Source organism: Fonsecaea erecta, assembly GCF_001651985.1.
Source record: "Fonsecaea erecta strain CBS 125763 chromosome Unknown Scaff5, whole genome shotgun sequence".
NCBI classification, from domain to species: Eukaryota; Fungi; Ascomycota; class Eurotiomycetes; order Chaetothyriales; family Herpotrichiellaceae; genus Fonsecaea; species Fonsecaea erecta.
The window spans coordinates 231,744-255,434 of record NW_017387248.1 but is presented as its reverse complement, the minus strand read 5'-3'; the positions used below and the strand labels follow the sequence as shown (position 1 = coordinate 255,434).

The 23,691-nt window shown below is 55.5% G+C and overlaps 9 protein-coding genes across 9 annotated transcripts; 7 read left to right on the top strand and 2 right to left on the bottom strand.

Moving 5' to 3' along the window:
- Positions 1-336: 336 nt before the first annotated feature.
- AYL99_06166 (hypothetical protein) lies at positions 337-2,371 on the top strand (the record flags this gene model as incomplete). Its single annotated transcript, XM_018837676.1, has 5 exons — positions 337-573; positions 642-942; positions 993-1,102; positions 1,157-1,569; positions 1,627-2,371. 5 exons carry the CDS (start codon positions 337-339, stop codon positions 2,369-2,371), a joined length of 1,806 nt encoding a protein of 601 aa, XP_018692236.1.
- Positions 2,372-4,436: 2,065 nt separating this feature from the next.
- On the bottom strand, positions 4,437-5,201 carry AYL99_06165 (hypothetical protein; the record flags this gene model as incomplete). The annotated part of the gene is made up of 1 exon (XM_018837675.1): positions 4,437-5,201. The coding sequence occupies one exon, from the start codon at positions 5,199-5,201 to the stop codon at positions 4,437-4,439; it is 765 nt and encodes a 254-aa protein (XP_018692235.1).
- Positions 5,202-6,062: 861 nt separating this feature from the next.
- On the top strand, positions 6,063-7,337 carry AYL99_06164 (hypothetical protein; the record flags this gene model as incomplete). Its single annotated transcript, XM_018837674.1, has 1 exon — positions 6,063-7,337. One exon carries the CDS (start codon positions 6,063-6,065, stop codon positions 7,335-7,337), a length of 1,275 nt encoding a protein of 424 aa, XP_018692234.1.
- Positions 7,338-8,551: 1,214 nt separating this feature from the next.
- On the top strand, positions 8,552-9,901 carry AYL99_06163 (hypothetical protein; the record flags this gene model as incomplete). The annotated part of the gene is made up of 1 exon (XM_018837673.1): positions 8,552-9,901. One exon carries the CDS (start codon positions 8,552-8,554, stop codon positions 9,899-9,901), a length of 1,350 nt encoding a protein of 449 aa, XP_018692233.1.
- A 439-nt stretch (positions 9,902-10,340) lies between these two features.
- Positions 10,341-12,024, bottom strand: AYL99_06162 (hypothetical protein; the record flags this gene model as incomplete). The annotated part of the gene is made up of 2 exons (XM_018837672.1): positions 10,341-11,265; positions 11,477-12,024. 2 exons carry the CDS (start codon positions 12,022-12,024, stop codon positions 10,341-10,343), a joined length of 1,473 nt encoding a protein of 490 aa, XP_018692232.1.
- Positions 12,025-15,009: 2,985 nt separating this feature from the next.
- Positions 15,010-16,137, top strand: AYL99_06161 (alcohol dehydrogenase 1; the record flags this gene model as incomplete). The annotated part of the gene is made up of 2 exons (XM_018837671.1): positions 15,010-15,675; positions 15,730-16,137. The coding sequence occupies 2 exons, from the start codon at positions 15,010-15,012 to the stop codon at positions 16,135-16,137; spliced, it is 1,074 nt and encodes a 357-aa protein (XP_018692231.1).
- Positions 16,138-17,567: 1,430 nt separating this feature from the next.
- AYL99_06160 (hypothetical protein) lies at positions 17,568-19,289 on the top strand (the record flags this gene model as incomplete). Its single annotated transcript, XM_018837670.1, has 1 exon — positions 17,568-19,289. The coding sequence occupies one exon, from the start codon at positions 17,568-17,570 to the stop codon at positions 19,287-19,289; it is 1,722 nt and encodes a 573-aa protein (XP_018692230.1).
- A 1,548-nt stretch (positions 19,290-20,837) lies between these two features.
- AYL99_06159 (hypothetical protein) lies at positions 20,838-21,638 on the top strand (the record flags this gene model as incomplete). The annotated part of the gene is made up of 1 exon (XM_018837669.1): positions 20,838-21,638. One exon carries the CDS (start codon positions 20,838-20,840, stop codon positions 21,636-21,638), a length of 801 nt encoding a protein of 266 aa, XP_018692229.1.
- A 1,312-nt stretch (positions 21,639-22,950) lies between these two features.
- On the top strand, positions 22,951-23,691 carry AYL99_06158 (hypothetical protein; the record flags this gene model as incomplete). The annotated part of the gene is made up of 1 exon (XM_018837668.1): positions 22,951-23,691. One exon carries the CDS (start codon positions 22,951-22,953, stop codon positions 23,689-23,691), a length of 741 nt encoding a protein of 246 aa, XP_018692228.1.

Here is a 23,691-nt window from a genome sequence, read left to right as displayed (position 1 = left end):
GGTCAGCAACCTCGGACAGCATCGTTCCTGCTACGAGTCCTTTATCCTAATCGCCCCGGAGGCTGCTAGCGAAAACTTTGCTTTCACGCGGCCGCCATGGTTCCGCCGACACACGTCACGTCCATCGGGGCATTTGGGGTGTTGTGGTGGCTGAAGAAACTCATTCGGGACTCGTCCATTTCACGGCATATCCGGTGGACTCCATGGGGGTTCTTACGAGCACAGGGAAAGGTTGAGGGACTTAAATAGATATTTGTCAGAGACTGTGGTCTACGCAGTCACGACATTGTCAATCAGAAAAGCGAGGTGCCAGAAAATATCAGACGCCTTCTCGACATGGCCTTGGGATTTACCCAGCACGAGGCGCCCGCACAGGTTGCCAGCAACGACGCTGACGAGAAATCCTATCCTGTGGCGCAACAGGTCGAGATCCTCCATTCCGCAGAGACGAATCTCAACTATGACGAGGCTGACCAAGAGCCGGTCCTCCACGCCCGAACTTGGATTGCGCTCGCGGCGATGTTCATGTTGAATATGGTGCAACTTATTGCGCTGAATGGCCCACCAGTATTTGTCAGTGAATGAGTCGGTCCCTGTCGAGAAAATGGAAAGGTCCCATGCTAACCAAACCCCCTGTGTAGCTTGGAACGATTGCAGGGGAATTCGGTCAGCAGAATCTGCAGTCTTGGGTCCCCAATGCCCTTTCACTCGTCCAGGCAGTCCTTGGGCCGGTGATATCTTCTGGGTCAGATCTGTTCCAAGCTCGCAAGACGTTGCTCGTCGGTTCATCGCTTATATCAGTGGTTGGTGCTGCTATTGTCCCTCGGTCTCGATCTTTGTATCAGGTCATTGCCGGTCAATCATTGATTGGAGTCGGGTTCGCGTCTGTCCCACTGGCTTACTGCGTCCCGAGCGAGATCGTCCCCCGCAAATGGCGGCCAAGTAAGTAGCTCTATCGACGAGGACGGTAACCTGAGTTGACCCTGTCAAAGTGGTACAAGCTTGTATGCAGATTGGTGGCTTTGTAGGGGCCCTGATCGCACCGGTCATCCTCGGCGCGTTTTTGCAAACGGACAGCGTAGGAGGATGGCGGAATTTCTACGTATAAAAGGACAGCATCCAATTCTCTGATCCGCCATGCTAACGTCCTTCACAGTGGGTACAAATGAGTCTTTGGGGATTGACCACCATTGGCATTTTGGTCGGCTATCGGCCTCCCAAGCGGCATACAAGGCTTGATCATCTTTCTGCATGGCAAAAACTTGGCCGGATGGACTGGCCGGGCTCTTCCTTGGTCACCGTTGGTCTCACACTGTTCCTGACCGGCTTGAGTCAAGGAGGCGGCCTGTACGCCTGGACGAACGCAAGGGTATTGTCCACACTCATCATCGGGGGTGTCTTCCTGGTCGCATTTGGTTTGTATGAGTGGCTCGGTACCAAAAACGGCATATTCACCCACGAACTCTTCATGGGACCAAATGGGGCGGGCAGGACGGCTTGGATCTGTGCCCTTCTCATCTTCATCGAAGGATTTGTCGGCGCCTCCTTCGTCATCTTCTATCCAGTCATGTGAGCCGTCTCACCCTTTCTTCGGCCCCCCCCCTTATTAACCGCGAACACCGATAGGACCGAGTCGCTCTTCACCACCGATCCCATGAAGGTGGTGGCCCGTCAGGAAGGCTTTTACGTCGGCTGTTTCATCGGAAGTGCATTGTTTGGCTATCTTAGCACCAAGCTGCGCAGCGTGCGGGAGGGAATTGCTGCAGGATACCTCCTCTTGACCGGCGGGCTGGTCGGCTTCGCCACGATCCAACCCAGTGAGTCGGTCAGTGCGATAGCGTTCGCCGTGCTCACAGGGCTGGGATTTGGAGTGATCCTGGCTCTGCTAGTCACCGCTATCCAGCTTTGCACGCCGCATCATCTCATCGCGACTTCTACCGCCGTTCTCACGACAACTCGTGCTCTCGCTCTGACAGTCGGTATCTCGGTGTACACGGCGGTCTTTACTGACTCCATCGGCAAGAAATCACCTGCCATGGTAGCTTCAGCCGCAGCAAAAAACGGAGTTCCTGCAAGCTCAGTTCCAGAGTTTGTCCAGGCATTTCTTAGCAAAGACGGCGATGCGCTGGGCAAAATAGCTGGAGTGACGCCGTCGGTCCTTGCTGCCTGCGCAGCTGCGGTGAAGCAAGCATCGGCCGATTCCCTACGCCTTGTCTTCATCATTGCCGCCCCGATATCAGCAGCCGCCGTCTTTTTGTGCTACTTCCTGGCCGATGTACGCACACTGATGGATTATCGCGTCGATGCTCCTGTGGAAGAATTGCATGCTAAACAACACCATAATGAAGACGATGGTGAGAAGGAAGCATGAAAATTCACTTGCTCGTGAGCAAGCAGAGTAGTCTGTGCATAATATGAGATAAGGACAAGGCTGAGGGGTGGGGCTGCCCAAAGTGCCTGTACTACTTGTGATTGGCGAGCCAAAAGGAATAAATGTGGAGAGGGCAATGCGTGAGGCATTCGAGAAGATCTTCCAAGTGAATCCTGACGGTCCTGCCGCGGGACCGTCAGGATTGCCGGTGCAAGTGTCACTCCTTCTGGGAGTCTCCTTCGGGGCCGGGAGCGGCAAATGCCTTGGCCGCAACATGGCTATGATCGAGATCCACAAGGTCATTCCAGAGCTGCTGAGAAAATACAATGTCGAACTCACTGACCCGGAGAGGGACTGACTGGTCTGAGTCCAGTTGCTGACTTACGTTCCCGAAGGATTTAATTCGTAGCCTAGCATAGGTGACCAGCTATCCGCTACATCCTAAAATCATAAGTGTGGAAGCAAGCAGGTTGATAAAGCACAAGGGATGTGTAGGTCTTTATTCTGGTGTGGTATATCGCGATGCTTATCTGACGGGTTCCGGTGCCACTGCGCGTTTTCATGTGCCAAGCTTCAAGTTCATCTCGACCCTATCTGAATTATTTGTAATGGTTGTTAAGAGTGTATTTTAACAGTCTCAAACATGTCTAGGTAGATACGCATCGCGATAGTATTGGAAAGTAGCACTTGTGGGAAGTATTCTGATCTGAAATTATAGTTAGCTTCTGAGCGCGAGAAAAGAGAATATGCGAAAATTTAACATGACAAGCAGCAAGCAACGACATAGATGCCGAGGATCGTGTCATCCTCCCCATCAATGAAGTGACACACAGCAAGTAGCACCCCAGTTCCCAGAACGGTTGACAAACGCCGGCTCCTGAAGACGCTAGCAGCAGAGTTAGTGCTACCTGACGGAGTTTTTGCTGGTGACACTGGAGATGTTGTCATAGTAGAGGGGCTGACACTCTCGATCGCTGTCGATTCTGAACCACCTTGCGACGTTGAATTCTGCTACTTCTCTATCACGAACTGTACTACATCGGTATCGTACGTTGAGGGTGCAAGGTTGTATATCATGTCGTTGTTGCCTGAATAATAGGAGCGATTGCCCTTGCCGCACTACGATCCCTTGAGGCCGCCGTACTGGTTGCACGCGGGGGTATTCTTCCATGGGAAACCCTGAACGGGAAGTTAGCCAGGGATATTGCTTGACGCAGTTACAGTAGCTCTGCGACCAACTTGGATAAGATTCCTTAACGATAGTGATTACGCTTCGGAAAATGCTACACGTAACGCTGTCAACTGGCACAAAGAGCTTGAAGAAGGTAGCATCTGAATTGCCATGAGAAACGAAAACGAGACCCAAAATTCACATGTATCCTTGGATACATCGAGAATCTAAGGCTTCAACGGGACACAGCCTGCTATGTCACTGATCCATGTAGAGTTCCCCACGAGCAGGCGCTCCGAGTCGAAAATGGTTCCAGCAAGCCAGGCAAGAATAGTCGAATAACGAGCAACATGTCCCAGAAGATGGCCCGGAAGATGGCTCCTCCGAAGATGTGAAACACGAAAATTCAAGGAATCCCCTAAGCCCGAAGAGGCATCTGAGAACGGGCATCGGACGAGCGCTCCTTATGGCTCGCGAGTGCTCGAGGGTGCTCCCCGTACTCTGCCAGGGCTCCTCGATACTGCGTCCTGTGTGCGATTAAAAAGGCCTCGCTCCCTCTCGCTGCCTTTGCTGAACGAAGATGGCAATGGACAAAGTAGAGTTTCGGGCATATGTAACATATATATATACCCCACTAGATGAGGGTTATATAGAGTTTTAATAAATACAGTTGGTGAGCATTCGCAGTTTACTTAGTACCAGCAGCAGCAGGAGGAGGAGGAGGGGGAGAAAGAGAGTCGAAGACGGGCCAGAGATGATTCACTCAAAACACACCTTACTCGTGACTGACAATACAAGACACAAACGACGACATCTTTGACTACTATGTCTTGCCACCGTATCTATTTCTCCTTCTCCTTCTCCTTCCTCCAGACCAGATCAAATCAAATCAGATCAACCGGTCGAATGCCTCATGCTCAGCACCGGACCATACGCCTCCCTCCACTTCGTGGAGACCATCTCGGCAAACCCCACGGCGGCCTCCTTGATCTCCTTGGCCGGCCTCTCCAGAATCGCCAGCGTCCTCGTCGTGTAGTCGTCCAGCTCCATGGGCGTCACGACCGTGTCCAGCCGGTTGGCGGCGTCGAGGTCGGTGCGCACGTATGGCGGCGCGATCTCGATCACGTTGACGTTGGTCCCGTGGAGGCTCTCGCGCAGGCTGACCAGGAACGAGTGCACGGCCGCTTTCGTCGCGCAGTACACCGGGAACAGCCCCATCGGCACGTATCCCAGCCCGGACGACGTGATCATGAAGGTCGCCTCGCGGCCGAGGGACAGCAGGTGCGGGATGAAGTGGCGCGCCAGGATGATCGGCGCCGTCAAGTTGGTGTTGGTCTCGGTGATGATTTTTTCGTCGGAGAAGTTGTCGAGAGACAGCAGGTTGCCCTGGTACTGGATCCCGGAGTTGACCCACACCGTATCGATGTCGGGGTGTTGGGAAAGGATGGCCTGGACGTGACTCGGGAGAGCAGCCAGGTCGCTGTTGTCCATGAGGTAAGTCTCGAGGCCGGATAGCTCCCTGGCCAGTTCGGCAAGGCGGGACTGGCGACGTCCCGTGATGATGACCTTTTTGCCCATTTTGTGGAAGGCTCGAGCGAAGGACTCCCCGATGCCACCGGTGCCCCCGAAGATGAGGATGGTCGACATGGAGGAAGTCATGGTTCTGGCTTGGTGTGCTGGAGCTTAGAGAGGAGATGTTCTGAGGGTGTGATGGATGGAAGATGAAGGATTGACTCTCTGAATCCATGTGCTTGCTGGTCTTTATATACTACTCAATTACTCCCTGAAGGTTCCTATCTATGTCTGTATGCATGTCCAGCAGTATACATGGAGAGGGAGCGGACGATAACACCCCCGAGAATGGCAATAGATGGAGATAGCCTCGGAGTGGATACTTACCGCATACGGCAACAGTTCTGTCGCTATCCGGCCCCCGAGCCAATCAGGAGAGAGCATGGCGTCGCGTCAAGAGCCCGAGTTCTTTATCACCGGCTTGTCCCCTTCTTCCTTGCATATACGGCGGCAACAACGACGACGACGACGACTGGGTCACCATTACTTACCTTGTCTGGCTGGCTGGCTGGCTGGCTGCGCGTTGACGTCGCCGTTGCGCAGCATTCTGTCGTGGTCTGGTCGTTTTGGCGATTGGTGCACTTATGATGCCGTTCAGTCGCTGTCAAACGACAACGCCGTGACTGTTGCCGTGTGTGTCTCGGCCCACCAAAAACAAAACGCCCCCAGACACGATCGCACAGGGCTTGATATCCAGTATGATTGGCACGAGCAGTCGCCGTGCAGGACCGTCGTCTCTTCATCTCCAGAGTCACCTTGGAAGTGTGAATGCATCTCCTTTTCGGACGGAGTCAGGCGCAGCAGAGTGACAGCCCCCAGCATATCGCCTCGCATTCATTGCGCAACAGTTGAAAGTGTCATAATACAAAAGGCAGGGGCTCGTGGCCGTTTGTTCATTCGGGCCAACAACAGGCGGCTGGATTTGCTGAACTCATATCACCAACCGTCATGTTTCATTTGATATATAAGGGCTATGGTGGCCCCGTCAAGGCCCTGTTGCTTCTTGGGGGCATCAGTCTCAGATATGCAGAAGCTTCCCAGAAGACCCTAGGCTCGACGATGATCAACCCGTCAAACATGTCTCTTATCCCAGAAGGAAACTCGACCACCCTCGGCATCACCCAGGCCGCCATCAACGTCTTCCTGGCCTCGCAGCAAGACGACGGGCTGATCGCCGGCCTCGGCTACTGGCAAGTCGCTAACGGCTATACGGCCATTGCGCTGCACGACCTCTGGTCCAACAACAACAACAACACCACCTCTTCCAACAGCGGCATTCTGGAAGAGCTCATCTCCAAGGTTGAAGTGAATAACACAAACTGTATCAACGACATGAACGATGACTCGATGTGGTGGGCCGTGTGTTCACTCGAGCTCTTCGATCTTACCGCCTCCCCAAGCCATCTCACCGTCGCCGAGGCCATCTGGGAACACGTCAACCATTTCGTGATTCCCGCGGGCAAGTATGTCATCAACGGCACCGACATGGGCGGCGGGGTGATCTGGTCCAGCAAGCCGAATGAAACCCAGGTCAACGCGGTCACCACGGGCCTCTACGCGGAGCTGTCAGCGCGGCTGGCGTCTCAACAGACGAACGAAACGTACCGAGAAGAGTTCCTCGCCTCGGCCATCAACAGTTTCTCCTGGATCTTGCGCAGCAGGTTCGATCAAGACGGCTATGTGGTCCTGGACCACGTCGACCTCATCACCGGCGAGAGTTATAATTGGACATTTACATACAACACAGGCCAAGCCATTGCCGCGTCCGTCGCCATCTACAATACCTTGAGAGCGAAGGACCTGGACCTGATCCAGTCCGCCACAACAGAAGCGTACCTCGACCTGGCCTGCAACATGGCGAGCCACGCCCTGAACCGCAGCAGTTGGGTCGACGTGAACGGCACGCTCACCGAGCCGGGCGCCTATCCCGGCACGGGCCCGGACAAGAAGCCCGCGTGGCAGAACGACGACGCCATCGGCTTCAAGTCCATCTTGCTCCGGAGCCTGGCCAAGCTGTACAGGGTCCTCGTCCGCGACGACACCCACCCGGAGATGCAGACGCAGTTGGTCGATTTTATCCAGACGCAGTTCCAGAGTCTGCAGCTCCGGGACACGAACGGGCAGGGCCAATACGGTCCCTGGTGGGATGGCCCCATGGATTTGCCGACCAGTCACTCTCAGATGGCAGCACTGGATGTGATGGCGGCAATCCATGCCGTGTGACGGAGACGATGATGATAAGGTGAAGGTGACGAGGACTAACAGAACGCAAGGTCAGACTTGGGAGTCGTGGAACGAGTCCTCTGATATTATTGAGGCCGTTGTGTGTGCTGAATACATGCAGTGTACGTACGTCTATTTATTGCCGGCCAGGGACGAACCAGTGCTCATTCGTCTTTCTTCCACCCACCCACATACACACACATACACAACGTCCAGCCTTGACCGTCGGTGGCACTGCAATTAACCGGCCGACGTTGGACAGGGTTAAGCGGAGCAAGTATCATCTCGTCGGTCATTTTCCAGCTGATTCGTGTCTTTTGTCAGGGAACACGAGTTGGTATCATATTCTTGGGATAAATTCCGGTCACGTCTGTGACTGACGGACCTGGGACGATTCGGGTGCAGGGGAATGCACACCGACGCTCGTTTCCTTGCTGGATATCACGCTATCAGAAGAACCAGCCCCCTTCAGATATATATTCTGTTCACTCAAGAGTCGATTGCTCGCTCGCGTTGTGTTGCAAGAGGTCTGTGTTCTTGACCATCATCAAGCAGATTTGATACGCTGACTCCCAGAGTGTGTGCCGTGGTACAGAGGACAGTGTCGTACAAAAAGAGTTATGGCACTGTTCGGTTGATTTCTGGGTTCCATTTACTGGAGCATGAAGCTTAAGCTCTGCCACGTGGAAGGAGATCAGGACAGATGGTTTGGTGCAGATAGGCATCCTCGATGCACGGAGAGCTTGCCATGAAACCCGATTGACATGGTACACAACGAATACTCGACCTCGCTCAAGCGCTATAGGCTGGCTGACTAGGACGTGACCCTGGTGGTTACGGGCCATGTATCTCTTCCACGAGCCTTGTTTACCTTCTCTTATTTGAATGGACAGAGCCAACAAGCCATTGTGAACAGATCATTTGCACTGAGCAATACCAACCTAGATACACCGGCTAATAACCGTGGATAAGCGTCGAAGTAGTTAGTGGTGGGAACTGCGGGGAGATGCCCAAAGAAATAATGTCCTGATATAATATACGCAGGACGTATCGTACTGTATATGCGTACTCGGTACATTATTCACTTATTCACTCATTCATTCAATTCCTCATTCACCCACTTACTCTCACTCACACACTCTCTCTCTGCCCCCCCAACTGCTTCCTCACGACCAATTCAACCAGTTCCCCCTCGAGACCCCGTCGCTGCCATCATGTCCGTGAACGGTACAACCCCCAAAGCGAAATACCCCGCCAAAGCACACTGCCGGCGCGTGGCGCAATACCTGGTCGACGCAGGCTTCTCACGACATGGCGTCCTGTACCTCGAGGCCCAGAAAACCCGCATGGTGGAGGACGACGACCAGGCCATGCACTTCCGCCAGCGCCGGTACTTCTTCTACCTTTCCGGCTGCAAGCTGCCCGACGCCTACCTGACCTACAACATCCCCCAAGACATCCTTACCCTCTTCATCCCCCCGATCGACCCGGACAGCGTGATCTGGAGTGGCTTGCCTGAGTCCAAAGAGGAGGCCCTGGCGAAATACGACGTCGACGACGTGCTCTACTCCAACGAAGTGAATGCCGCACTGGCCGCCTACGGCCCGTCCAAGGCAGCCACCGTCTACGCCATCCCCGAGCAGGTCTCCGAGCACATCACGTTCCTGCCCTTCAAGGCCGTCGAGTTCTCGTGCCTGAAGACGGCCATCGACGAGTGCCGCGTGGTCAAAGATAGCTACGAGGTGGGCCTCATTCGCAAGGCCAACGAGATCTCCACGCTGGGACACATCGAAGCCGCCAAGGCGGTGCGCACGGCGACCAACGAGCAAGAACTGTACGGGGCCTTTGTCGGGACCTGCATCTCGAACGGGGCACACGAGCTAGCATACCACTCCATCTGTGCCAGCGGCACCAGCTGCTCCACCTTACACTACGTCCGCAACGACCAGCCCCTACGAGACCGCTTGAACATCCTCCTCGACGCGGGCGCCGAGTTCGACTGCTACTGCGCGGACATCACCCGCACGTTCCCCATCTCGGGGAGTTTCACGCCGGAATCCCAGACCATCTACGACATTGTGGACGAGATGCAGTCGTCATGCTTCAAGATGCTGCGCGCCAAGGTGCGGTGGGAAGACGTGCACGTGAATGCGCACCGGGTCGCGATCCGGGGGCTCAAAAAGGCCGGCATCCTGGTCGGGGACGAGGAGGAGATTTTCGAGAAGCGCATCAGCGTGGCGTTCATGCCGCACGGCCTGGGCCACTACCTGGGCATGGACACGCACGACACAGGGGGCCACGCCAACTACGACGACCCGGACCAGATGTTCAAGTACCTGCGCGTGCGCGGCGAGTTGCCGGCCGGCGCCGTCATCACGGTCGAGCCGGGCATCTACTTTTGCAACTTCATCCTCGACCCCGTGCTGGACGACCCGGAGCTGAGTCGCTACATCGACAAGACCGTGCTGGACAAGTACTGGACCGTAGGCGGTGTGCGGATCGAGGACGACGTGCACATCTTGGAGGATGGCTATGAGAATCTGACCAATACGCCCAAGCTATGATGATGATGATGATGAACGGATGATCCCAAGGGGTAAACAGCTTCTCGACTATTTTGGGGAGGCCTGGGGGAGGAGGGGTCACTCCCCGAGCGAGCATGTCCTTGTTATGAATTTGAAGCAAGCCTTGAAATGAGAGCATGACTACAAGGAGTTTTGCTCGGCCGGACATTGTCGAGTGATTTTTCTAGAACAGCTAGACACGCTGGGAGAGGGAACGAAGGGTATTCGCCGAGCTCTTATGTATTGTCCTGTCGGTCCTGCAGTGATGGTAAGAGACACAGGTAGATAGGTTACCTATCCGGTTGCAGGAGAACCAGACTTCTTTGCTACATATATATGTAAGTCACCACCATACCCCCCCCCCCCTCGTCCCACAAGTTCCTGGTACCTTCTCTGCTTAGATATGTATACAAAAAGGATGACAGACCCCACCGCACCGTCAATCCTTCCAGGTAATGACCTTGGTCCTCACCCACTCCTCGAGCCCCGGGACGCCGTTGAAGCGGCCGAAGCCGCTCCGCTTGACGCCGCCGTGGGGCAGGGCCGGTTCGTCGTGGATGCTCATGCTGTTGATGTGCACGGCGCCGGACTCGATGGCGCGGGCCAGACGCAGGCCCCGCCGCAGGTCCTCGGTGAACACGGCGCTGGCCAGCCCGTAGTCGGTGTCGTTGGCCAGGCGCAGCGCCGCCTCGTCGTCCGCCACCACGTACAGCGACACCGTCGGCCCGAACGACTCGGTGTGGTAGATGTCCATCGTGGCATTCACGTTCTCGATCACCACCGGCCGCATGCGCGTCGCGGACGGCTCGTCGTGCGCCGCGTCACCGTACACCGTCGTCGCGCCCTTGGAGAGCGCGTCGGCCAGCAGTTTCTTGTTCTTCGCCACCGGCGCCGCCGTCACCAGCTGCGGCACGTCCGCCGCGAACACTTGGTCCATGGTCTGTCTGAGCGCCTCGCGGAATTTGTCAGCCACCTTCTCGTGCACGATGATGCGCTCCGTGGCCATGCAGATCTGGCCCGCGTGCAGGAACGCGCCCAGCGCGCACTGCAGCGCCGCCGTGGCAATGTTGGCGTCCTCGCACACGATCGAGGGCGCCTTGCCGCCCAGCTCCATCACGGTCGGCTTGAGGTACTTGCCGGCCTGCGAGGCGATGATGGCCCCCACAGCCGTCGAGCCCGTGAAGTTGATCTTCTTGATGGCCCGGTGCGAGATCAGCGCCGACGTCACTTTCGCCGCGTCCGCGGGTCGGTGGTAGATGGTGTTCAGACAGCCCGCGGGCAGGCCTGCCGCGTGCAGGATGGAAGCTATGGCCCAGTACGTCGCTGGAGCCGCTTCGGGGCCCTTGAGGATAACGGTGTTGCCCCTGTGTGTTTGTGTGCGCGAGAGAGTGGCTTCGTGTCAGCCCGATCCATATTACTCCCAACAAGAACAAAGACAACAAACAAACAAACAAATGACCTTTTTTCCCACCAAATGGGAGAAATCAAGGACGTCATGATGATGACGACGACGATGACGACGACAATCTCGTTCTCGTAATCGGTGCCCACATCCTCGAAAACAAAAACACTTACATGGCCAGAGGTTGCAAGCACGCACGAAGGCCCAGGACGTTGGGTGCGTTCCACGGCGCAATCCCCAGAATCACGCCATACGGTTCTTTGACCACCATGGCACTGCTGCCCTCTTCGCCGACGACGGGCATAGTGGAGGTCGAGGCGACCTGGATGAGGCCGGCGACGCTCTTGCACGCCTCGTAAGCCAGATTGTGTTCAAATGCAAACATGGACTCGGCGGCACCCGTCTCGCTGTAGCTGTAATGCTTCAGCTCGTCTCGTCGCTTCTTGAACTCGTCAGCCGCCCGGAGGAAGATGTCGCGCCGAACGTTGGGCTTTGTCTGGGACCACGTCGTGAACGCCTTCTCGGCCGACGCGATAGCCTTATGCACGTCCTCTTCGTCGGCCGAGGAGCATTTGTACAGGGTCTTCTGATCGAGCGGCGAGACCACATCGAAGGTCGAGGAGAGGGTGACTTCTTTCCCGTCCAGCCACAGAGGAATGGTCGACGAACTGTCAAAGGCTGGAGTGGGCGCGTGTGCACCGTTGGTACCGTTGCTGGCCATGCTGAGAGAGATGTGATGCTTTGGAACTGACAACTGAGTTCCTTTCGCAGAGACGAGGGACGTCGTCCACCAGCCAGAAGTTCGGGGTTAAGATTTATAAATCAAGGCCGGTCAAGGGAACGTTCCGGCATTTGATCAAGGCATCTAGACCCATCGGATTGTGCACCTTTTTCCCTGTTGATCTGTATATTGCCAAATCACCGCGGATTGGTCCCGCGGGGGGTGGAAGCGGGGAAATAGGGCGTGATCGCTTCCGAATTGTTACCATCCAAAGCGCGGGGCACGCCTACTAATAGCCTCAAGCCTACCAGCCTAACTGGCTCGCTGGGTGATGCCCGGAGCTATGACTGGGTAGGTCATGCTGAGGGGCATCGAGGGGCTCTCAGGCCCCCCTTCACCCCCAACAAGTCCTTGGGGGTGAAGGGGTGTCATGCGGTCAAGTAAACATGGCAAATGTTTTCGGCTCTTTTTTTTCGAGGCTGCATCTGTCGGGCGAAGCCTCCCTACGGAGGACAGCCGATGGACTTGGTATGTATTTGTGCACACCCAGCATCCACATGAGTGCGAATGCTTATAAACATTCCCAGCGACAACGGAATTGGGGGGGTTTTGGTTATTAATTCTGTCGAGTCTCTGCATCTCTTTGCCTGCGCAGTCTCTTGCTCAGAAGCTAGAGAGGCTCAGGCAGCTGGCCCTCTGGCGCTAGGAATGTTCTGTCTGTACCTTGTCGTCCTTGTGCTCGTTGATCCTTGACGAAATCCAACCTCGCACTGAGAATCCGATGTTTCCATCACCTTTCTCCTATTTTCCACCCATGTTAATGTCGCAAGTGATATCGAAAGGCTCGAGGAAGAGATGCGCCGCGTTTCGAGAAGGTCGGAGGGAAGATGCCCCGGCAGCGCCCCTAAGATGCCTTATCTAAATCGGTAAGTAGCGCAAGGAGCTCCGTGCCCATTGACTCGCAATTGCCCGAAGTCTTTCATTTTTTTCTGGTCCTGAGAAACAATATTAACACATTACCTCCTGTTATAGAATCGCTCCTTCATGAGCCTCGCACACTGAACACGCAGAATCCGGGCTGTCTGCTCATTGTCGTGTTTCTCCTTCAAGCATCGTGACTGCGATCAGCAACCAAGAAATCGAAATAGCGCCACCGTGGGACTGGTCGATGGCCGTTGAACTCTGCTGATCTTCCACAAGATGCGGCATTTTGAAGAGCAGAATCTCTTGGGCGCACATGCTCTCTCGAGATCAAAAAAAAGGAACACAAACGCGAGAAATTTTACCAAACCAACCCATTGGTTCGTCTGCGGCCTGCCATACATAGATTTTGACCCTGTTTTGGCAGCCGGTGGCCATCAGACCACTTCTGCATCATCGCATGAACAGTCATCGCCTTCGCTTATACCCGTGACACGTGAATTCGATTTTAAGGTCTTGTACTCGGCTTGTGCGGATGATGCTCCAAGTGCACAACAGCGTCACTTTCACGGCCAACGTCCGCAGGAGAAGATAGCAGTGTGTCTTTCGTAGAGACAGGAGGCAAGGCAAAGGCGGGCAAGTGTCGAGAGGATTTGTGAGTATTCGAACGCGTCAAGGAGGCTGGATCAGAGACGGCCTGACATTGTGCACGTCGCTGCTCGGCGAGCTGCGAGTGCGTGAGTCTGCAACAAAAAGGATCAGGGCGAGATGGTAGATAGGTCCAATTTCTAGCTTATCGAGCGTCGAGACTTCATCACCTCATCCTCAGGTGAGGCCATCCTGAAATCAATGGGCTGGCGATGGAGGGTGACAACGACTGACTGCGCCCAAACATGGGCCCTTGCCCCGCAACTCATCATGCCACTTGGTAACGTCAACAAAGAACCCAAAACGTGCTTCCATGGTGGTAACGCGACGGAGCAACGGATTTATCTGGAGCTTCGATTGGGCAGATCAGCCTAGTGCCCGTCAGTGGAAGAGCAGTAAACAGGGATGAGCGAGGGGGTGGCAATTGAGAGCTGAGGTGAGGTGAACATACAAACTGTAACGCCTAGGCAGCAACACCCTCCCCCCCGGGCGACAAGGGACCTTAGGGACCTTTCCCCGCATTGACTGGGCTCTCTCACCCCCCTAAGGCCTGGGGGGAGATGCCCTTCCGGGGGCTCGTTTTCGTGACTCCCTCCTCCGACGCTCCCTTTGGTCCTTTTCCCTCTTTATTCCTTCGGTCCCTCGAATCGAAATGCGTGCTGGCGACATGGATCTCACATCTCGGAGAGCTTAAGTTTGGATCCGAGCACAAAGACAGATCCGGAAAAGCTTGCAGCTGGCGTCGTCACCCTTGCAGCGGTCCAGATCTGCGGCCCATCTATCACTAGCCTCTAGAGAGCTTCCAGTCGAGCTTCTTCCTTCCCGCCTATCCACTCCCTCCCACAGCTCTCGATTCGTACCGCCACACCCCTCAAGTCTTTCTCTTAACTCATACTCCATCTTGCTGCAGCCTTCATCCTGGTTTCTTTGCCCATGTTGGTCCACCCGGTTAAGGGTACTTCCTCCTCCCTGCGCCTTGGTGATGAGAAAATCCGTTCGTCCACATGTTCCTTCTGGCCAAACCCGATGATCCGCTTACAGAAAGTCTCCTTACACCCGTCATGAGATGTAACATTCTCAGCGCCCTCAGACCATCCTACTGATTGGCTGCCCGAGCTCAGCGGTCCACAGGATACACGGTCTGGGAGCCATGACGGACACACGCGCAATACGTGATTAGACTCTGAGGGGTTTCCGCTCATCCTGAAGTGAGTTTCTCATTGCCCATTGAAGAAGAGGAGGAGGGGTCGAGAGCTCTTCTGACATGTACATAAGGTCGGCCTGGTTCCTCTACCAAACATGTCGAACATCATCTCACCCAAACCTCAAAAGGCGCATCTTCCTTGACACCCATTTCCAACGTTGCCCGACAGTGTTTTTTTAGACCTTCCCGTCCTTTCATCTCCATCCGACAGAATGACTTCATACAAGATCCCCACCGAGCAATGGGCTCAGGTCATTGACAAGGTCGGCGGCCCGGTGCAATACAAGAAGATTCCCGTCCCCAAGCCTGGCCCAGAGGAAGTGCTCGTCAACATCAAATACTCCGGTGTCTGCCATACCGACCTGCACGCCGTCAACGGGGACTGGCCCCTCCCAACCAAGCTGCCTCTCGTTGGTGGCCACGAGGGCGCCGGTATCGTGGTGGCCCGCGGTGATTTGGTCACCGATGACATTTGCAAGCTTGGCGAGGCCGTCGGTGTCAAGTGGCTGAACGACTCCTGCTTGAACTGCACATTCTGCCAACAATCAGACGAGCCCCTGTGCCTCACTCCCAAGCTCTCCGGCTACACCGTCGATGGCTCCTTCCAACAGTACTGCATTGCATCGGCAAGGCACGTCGCCCACATTCCCGAGGGCGTACCTCTCGATGAGGTCTCCCCGGTTCTCTGCGCCGGCATTACAGTCTACAAGGGTCTCAAAGAGTCGGGAGCACGACCGGGACAGACGGTTGCCATCGTCGGTGCCGGTGGTGGCTTGGGTTCATTGGCGCAGCAATACGCGCGGGCTATGGGTATCCATACCATTGCCATTGACACTGGAGATGACAAGAAAGCACTCTGCGAGAAGATGGGTTCCAGCGTGAGTCTTTGAAGATACCTCATTTGTGACGTGGTACTAACCGTCTATGATCAGACCTTCATCGATTTCGCCAAATCCAGCGACGTCGTCAAGGATGTCAAGGCTGCGACAAAGGACGGTCTCGGCCCCCACGCCGTCATTCTCGTCGCCGTGACCGAGAAGCCCTTCCAACAGGCTGCGGAATACGTCCGCCCCCGTGGAACCGTCATTGTGATTGGTCTCCCGGCCAAGGCATACATCCGTGCCCCGGTCTTCGAGTCGGTAGTGAAGATGATCAGAATCCAGGCCTCATACGTCGGAAACCGACAGGATAGCGAGGAGGCACTCGACTTCTTTGCTCGCGGATTGATCAAGGTCCCATTCAAGACGGTGGATCTGAAGGATCTTCCCAAGGTCTACGAGCTGATGCATGCTGGCCAGATCGCTGGGCGGTACGTGCTCAAGATGCCTGACCCAGAGTAGATGACCAGCGCGCGGATTATGTCAGAGGATTAGGTCACCGGTAGTAGCTACAACAAAATGAGTATGAGCTGAGACAGGTCGTTGGCCCTCGGAGTTATGGATCTCACCCCGCGCCATGCATGCATATTTGAGATACTAGCGTCGAATGAGTAGACACTTTGCCGTCTTTGTGCCCTTGTGCTTAGCACTACGAGGTACAATATAGTTTACTCCTTCCATCCGTGGCTGGAGCCCAGCTTTGCAGGCCCAATTTGTCAGGTCGGTTCTTCCTTGTTCACGCGTTCATGTCTTCTGCCGGCTTGAAGTATACGTATTACGAATATCTCGCCACTGCCCATGAGCCGATAAGCTCTCTCTCTATTCTCTCTCTTGCGTGCGCCACGGAGCCCAAATGGTCGAAATTTCCTGAGTCAGCCAGCCGTGGATGGGGATCTGCAAACAACCCTGTACACGGGGTCGCCTTCACCCGCAGGGCCGTTTTCAAGCCACCGATCCCTTGGAATTGAATTGACGAGTGTAGTCAGCAAGACGGGGTTGCTGTCAAGGCAGCGACTTTTGAGGTCGACTTCGTACTAGCTAGCGAGCTCGGAGAATAGATGTTGCGGGCCCGTCCAGCTGGTACAGAGAGAGAGTATGCGTACTATGTATATTTCCCAGTTTTGTGACTTTCCTACATTGCTATTGCTACATATCATCTCCAGGACGCCTGTTTAGTCTCGGTGCCCTCTCAGACCCTCTGGTAGTATTTTTCTGCGCCGATATATCCATCAGCCCGACCTCAAAGCTTGGAGTGTAGAGCAGAACACCGGACACTTCATCAGACGGTGTCACCTCGTCTTCCCTGTACGAAGTTGCTGCCCTGAGACGTTGTCCCTTCAAGGCGCAACGCCACCTACGCTAAATGCCTGCAAGGGGCCAAGGGCCTCGTGCCACCCGGTCGTTACCGGAATAGGAAGTACCCATTTCCCGATCAGGACATCCAAACAAGGCTCCTGGCTTGCTCGCTGGGCAGCATCCACAGCCACTTTTCCCACTCGATATCTGGTATATCTCTTAGGGTCCGGAGGTGCTCCACGCTATTCGCTGCTTGCCAAGTACAGGCCACTGGGTCCTATGGCCACGCTGAACCGCTCACGAGGCTCCGCTTCACATAACGCCCTCGACTATACCTCATCTTCTAAGGCTTCCACGCGGGTCTCTCCCTTTCATTCGGCCGTACATGCATCTTCTATTCAAATTGAGACCGGTGCAAGACTTCCTCGCGAAGGTTTCTTGCACCCGTTATCCCTCGACCTAAAAGCCCATGCACCACCGGTCTTGCTATATAGCTCAACCCACACCCGCTTGTTGGGATATGTGTGTGTCCATCGCAAGACGGTAGCATCACTGCTAGACCTTTACTGAGCGAGACGAGACACACATACACAACTATGAAGGCGCCCAAGTTTATGTTCATCAACAAAACAGCCGACTCAGATTCCCTGTCGCACAGCCACAAGAGTGAAAGAATCAAGATCCACAGCCACGTCCAGAAGGGACGACGGTACAAGAAATCTGCGGAAGGGGTCATCTACGCCATACCGCTACCGCAACTTCGGCCTGAAGGGCAAGATGATCCGATGCATGACTGTCCAGACGAGCTTGGCCACGAGCAAGACTACCCTGCTGGGCCCTCACCAGAAAATGAATCGGGCCTGGTGCATTACCAATCAGCATCTCCGATGAGCGGCCACAGTGACAGTGAGCAGTACCTGCAGCTGCTCGATCCCAACATTGACCCGTTGCTATGGGAATATTCGTCACCACATCTGCGATTGTCAGGCTCGCCTCCCTCGATCCCCGTATTCCCAGCCTCGGCCGAGGATTCTTTCGATCCTTTCGAGGTGACCTGCGTCCGGGTCGACCAAGGCATCCACAGCCTGCTGCACTATTTCCTTCGGGTGTGGCACCCGAACATGTGGCATCTCGAGAGAAGTGGCCGGCCCGATCACGAATACGCCTTTCGGCACGACGCCATGAGTCTGATTCAAGGATGCCTTCACGACGAGTACAACATGTACTCCCTGCTTGCGTACATGGCCAACTACATGCACGACATCGATGGGCTTTTGCCGTCGGCGGACGGGCCGGTCTACATGCACCGCGCCCTCAGAGCCTCCCAGAACTATGTCACGAGTCGGCAGCCGATCACAGGCCGACTCATCTTCAACATCTTCGCCCTGGGCTGTGCAGAGTGGTACCGGTACAATCGCGAGGCCGGGTACGTGCACCTCAAAGCGGCCAAGTCTATCATTGACTCGATCGGAGGGTTAAAATCCCAGGATGGCCCGCTGGTGGAACTGTTGTTGACGGGGGATGCCTACGTGGCGGCAGAGCTGGGCACGAAGCCCCTGTGGTCCGACACTGACTTTGACAACGGCGACGAGCATCCCATGACGGCCTACGGCCTGCAGGAGCTGCAGAAGCTTCTGTCTGGCACGGTCACCATCGGGTCAGGGCTCCTCGGCTCTGCGCAGCGAAGGATCATCCCGGCCACCTTGCGCTGGATCATCTTGGATCTCGCCGTGGTGCTCTCCGTCTTCAAGTCCTCACAAACTTTGGAGGCGGCGGTGGCGGCGGCGGAAGATCAACCGCCGAGCCTCGAAGGGCTCCATTGGATCAATGTCCGCAGCATCGCCATCAGACACCGTCTCCTGCATCTGGACATGGACGACGGGAGAAGTGCCGCCGTTCAGACGGCGCTTGTGCTGTGGATGTTCCTGAGTCTTACCATCACCGGACGAGTGCGGTCCGCTAAAGTCATGGCGCCGTTCTTGCGGGATCGACTCTGCTCGATCCCGGACAAAGACTGGGATGGTCACGAGGAGGTACTTCTATGGGTTCTAAGCGTCGGCGCGCTATCTGCCCAGGTGGGCTCTAATGCCCATACATGGTTTGTCGGCCAGATCAGTTCTTCTGCGATCATTAACAACGGACCGGCTCCGGCGGACAAGATCTTCGCGGCTCTCCTGGCGCTCTCGGAGCGATTTTTCTACCTGGCGGCGGAGCAGAAGAATGATCTCAGGGCTCTGGCTGACGACGTCCACGATGTGTTGCAGACGAATAGGAGGGAATCAAAGTCCCGGTCTACGTCTCGAGGTGTGGAGCGCTGAGTTACAGGCTCCTTACTCGCTAGATGGGACACTTCGGGGCAGCTACTACAGCACAACCACCGCGACAGAGCCTACGGTGTCTGGGTCACCGAGCTGAATCTCGAAGGTGGTCCAGTCTGTGTGTGCTTGTGGAGGGCTTTACACCAAGCTGGCTACCGTCCGTATTGCTCTCTCTGCATCAGGATGCAGTGACGCTCGATTCCAACGTTTCGCCAAATGCCCCAATGGAAGCACTCAGCATCTACTCCTTGGGGGGACAGCCACTCCGAGAACGAAAGCCCTTGTTCCGGCCCTGGGCGGAGTGGGAAGAGGCAGTGGTCGAGTCAGGCAGCAGCATGCGGTGTTCACCAAGCAAAACACATCCAGCTCCACACGCAGTATGCCCGCATCGCCCACCGGGACGGACCCAACGGTTGTACCCTGAAGTTGATCATGGCGAACATCTGGTCAGTATAGCCAGTTGAGACACAATCTCATCTTCTGCTGTTGGGTGGGGAAGGGAAAGCCGTAGATTACCCCGTGTATATACTACCATGCCCCTTATCCATCCCGCCGCTGATTCATCGCTCAGGACTTCGGATGCTGATCGTCATCAGAGGTTCAGACTTGGGGGGGAAAGCATACGAGAGACACTGACAAAGCCGCATGAAGTGGCTTAAGCTTAACGGATTCGGTCGTCCCGGGGTGGAGGAGTGGGGGTTGCTGACCGAAATGGAAGTTGCGTTTTCTTGGTGGTGACGATGATGAGAAATGCAAAATGTTTTCGTGCATCAACTTGTGGATGGATGGATATACCCTCGATCTCATGCCCCTCACCCCCACTCAATATGCACAAGGTACTGTGATACTGTATGTATTTATGTATGTAGCACTAAACAAGCTCCCACACAAGGCCTTGACGTCAACTAAGCTCCGAGACAGACACATACGTTCATGACCCTTTTTTTCTCCTCGTTTTTATTTTGTGCATATCTCGGTGTTTGTGTGTGTGTGTGTGTGTGTGTGTATCTCTCTTTGGTTGGAAGCAGGATGACCAATCATCTACCTCACTACATACTGTAGTCTGTAGTCCGTAAACACCCCCGGTCAACCGGCGTATGTAGCGAAGCCCCGCGCACACATCGACAATTTTTCTTTTATCTCCGCAACTACCGCCGACGAAGGGGCACAAGGATCGAAGATGGTGAGGGAGATGATAATAATAATACTAATGATAGGAGGAGGAGGAAGGACCTGAACGCCACACCACGCACCACACGGTGTACATGTCCGTATGTATGCATCATGCATCTATGTCGCCGAAGGAAGCTTCGAATGTTCCTCCGGCCAACACAGGCAACTAACATCCAGTCACCCATCCACCTCGTGGCGATAAAGGATCTCCACCTCTCGTGTACGATTTGTATATATAAATAATCGAGCAGGACGGGATCAGACATTGAACTTGGAGATACAACACCTCCGATATACGCCCGTTGCCCTTTTGTCGATATCAGCACACAGAGGGGCCGTCCCCCTACATACGTCCTCACCCACCACATCACAACCATGACCACCCCCAAATACACCAACAAACTCGCCAACACGGTCGTCCTGGTCATCGGTGGCACGTCCGGGCTCGGCTTCGGCCTGGCCGAGGCGCTGCTGGAACACCGCGTCGCCCACCTGTACATCTCGTCGTCGCGACAGCAGAAGGTCGACTCGGCCGTCGCGCGTCTGCGGGCCGCGTACCCGGACTCCCACGCCACCACCACCGTCACCGGCCTGGCATGCAACCTCGGCGACGAGGCCACCCTCGAAGCCAACATCCAGGCTCTCTTCGCGCAGATCGGGCGCAAACTCGACCACGTCGTCTTCACGGCGGGGGACCCGCTCGCGGCCAAACCGCTGGGGGACGTGGATATGCCCTTCATGAAGCAGGCCGGCATGGTGCGGTTCTTCGCGCCCTTCTTCGTCGCGAAGGAGGCCGTCGCCCACCTCACCCCGGGCCCGGCCAGCTCCGTCACCCTGACCACGGGCTCGGTCTCGGAGAAGCCGATCCCCAACTGGGCCGTCGTGGCATCGTACGCGAGCGGCCTGTTCGGCATGACGCGCGGGCTGGCCCTCGAGCTCAAGCCCGTGCGCGTCAACCTGATCTCGCCCGGCGGCGTGGACACGGAGCTCTGGGAGGCCAGTTTGGGGGGTGACAAGGACAAGGTCAAGGCCACGCTGGAGGGGATGAAGGCTCACACTGCCACCGGGGAGGTGGGTCAGGTCGAGGACGTGGTCGAGGCGTTTCTGTACGTCCTGAAGGACAAGAACGTCACGGGCACGTGCATCAGGAGTGACGGGGGGGTTTTCCTGATGTGAGACACATATCTATGAGGTACTGCGGGAAGATTCTTCTAATGGACAAGGAGCTGGACGAAACAGAAGCCCGGATGCCTGTGAGATACCGTAGGCATGATATAACATACAAGTATCACAGATCCGGAAGAACATCATTTCTCTACCAACATGGCTGGCTTCATGTATATTGTGAGATCACAGCTCAAAAGCCTCGTGAAAGAATGGCTGGCCTGCCTCCTTCTCGTCGTGTCACCCAGGCAGTCCTGGACTCTGACAAAGCTTGCGGCCCGATGGGAGAAGAGACAGAGAGTAATATACCATGTTTTTATTATTATGATTATGATTATCATTCTAAGGCCAGATGTGAAATGCAGGGTGCAGGGTGACGACGGAAGGGAAAATGCGGGAATTGATAGAGAATTGGCTGAGAATAGGGGGTGATAGCCTGACGATGGTTAAGCGGCCAAGGCTTCCCACGTCTTTCGTTGCCTTGTTTCACAGAATTTATTTCGGAGCAGGGGTTTTTCTTGTAGTAGCTCTGCTGAATTTATATGGTTGGAAGCACCCCTAGTCCATCTTCGGTGGTAATACAGTATATCCCTCATTCAGCGTCTGTTCATCGTCGATCTCCTGCACGAGTTTGATTGCGTGCATTGGGACAAGGAGATGTGGCCATGATGGATCAGAGCTTGGACTGAGAGCATCTGGCGCGGTCCAAGAAACGTAGATCAGCTGGTTGAGAGCCTTGAGTGATGCAGTTCCGAAGTAGACTTGTCGTTGTGCACCAATACATACAGTAGCCGTTGTGTGGTTCAGGGTAACGAAGCAATCAAGCCCAGAGGCACCCAGGAGGGCAAGAAGCAACAGCCCCCGGCCCAGTCCTTTAGGCTTCAATAGGCTTCACTAGAGCCCCAAGCACCGCCCAGGGAACCTGAGAATTGAAAAGATCATGCCTAAATCAGGCAGGTATCAGGTTACCTTGCCAGTATAAATGCCGCCGTGTCTCTACTGTCCAAACACTAGCCTCTCCTCCCACTCATAGTATTATACACGCTTCATATCAACTAGCCAAAAAGGTGAATTTCCTCTTCAACCATGTTCCACCTCGCCACCCTCTTCATCAGCACTCTCGTCGCCGTCGCCATCACGATCCCCACGGCCCTCTTCTTCACCGGCAAAATCGGCCATTTGGCGGATTCCAACGTCCCCATCGCCTATACCTAAGTTCCTTTCCTGCGCTTCTCGGGGCCTGGTCCCATCTACTCGGTAGCCCTTATCAACACACCCACCCCCTTTTCCCGACTCCGATAGCCAATCTCTTTTACCTCCCACAATGACCGACAACCAAACGAGCACCCCTTCGGTGCTGGCCACCCACACCGTCGACCCCAGTCAACAAGAAATCTCTCACCCGCCACAGTCGTACACATACTACCATGCCGGTCCGCTGTTCACTATCGCCGAACTGCACACCAACGCGCTCCTCGCGCAAGCGATCCAAAAAGGCTCGGCCGGCAAGTTCATCCCTGTCCTCCCTCAGGACCTGGAACAGCGTGATCTCAGCGCGCACGCCATCCGGGACCAGGACCTGCGGGCCCTGCTGTCCTGCGACATGGCACTGTTCACCTACGACGGCGCCGAGCTCGACGCCGGCACCGTGGTCGAGTACATGGTCGCCAAGATGGCCGACATCCCCGCCGTCGTGCTGCGGACCGACTTTCGCGGCGCCGGCGACCAGCCGCCCGAGACGGGCGACGCCTGGAACCTGATGAGCTCCAACTGGCCGCGCACGGTGGGCGTGAGAGTGCACGCCATGGTGGGCTACAAGACGGGTCTCCAGCGCGCCCCGGCGGGGAGGACGGTGGGCGAGTCCATGATCGACGACGTCGCGCAGAAGGTGGTGGATGCGTTCGAGACGGTGGTAAAGGAGCCCCCGAGAATGCCCAAGGAGTTGAGAGAAAGTGTCTATCAGTGGCTGGCCCTAATGCCGGGTTTCAAGAACGGCGGCGACCAGCAGAACGTGGAGGCTCTCGCGAAGGTGTGCAAAGAGAAGCAATCTAGGGGTTTGTTATGA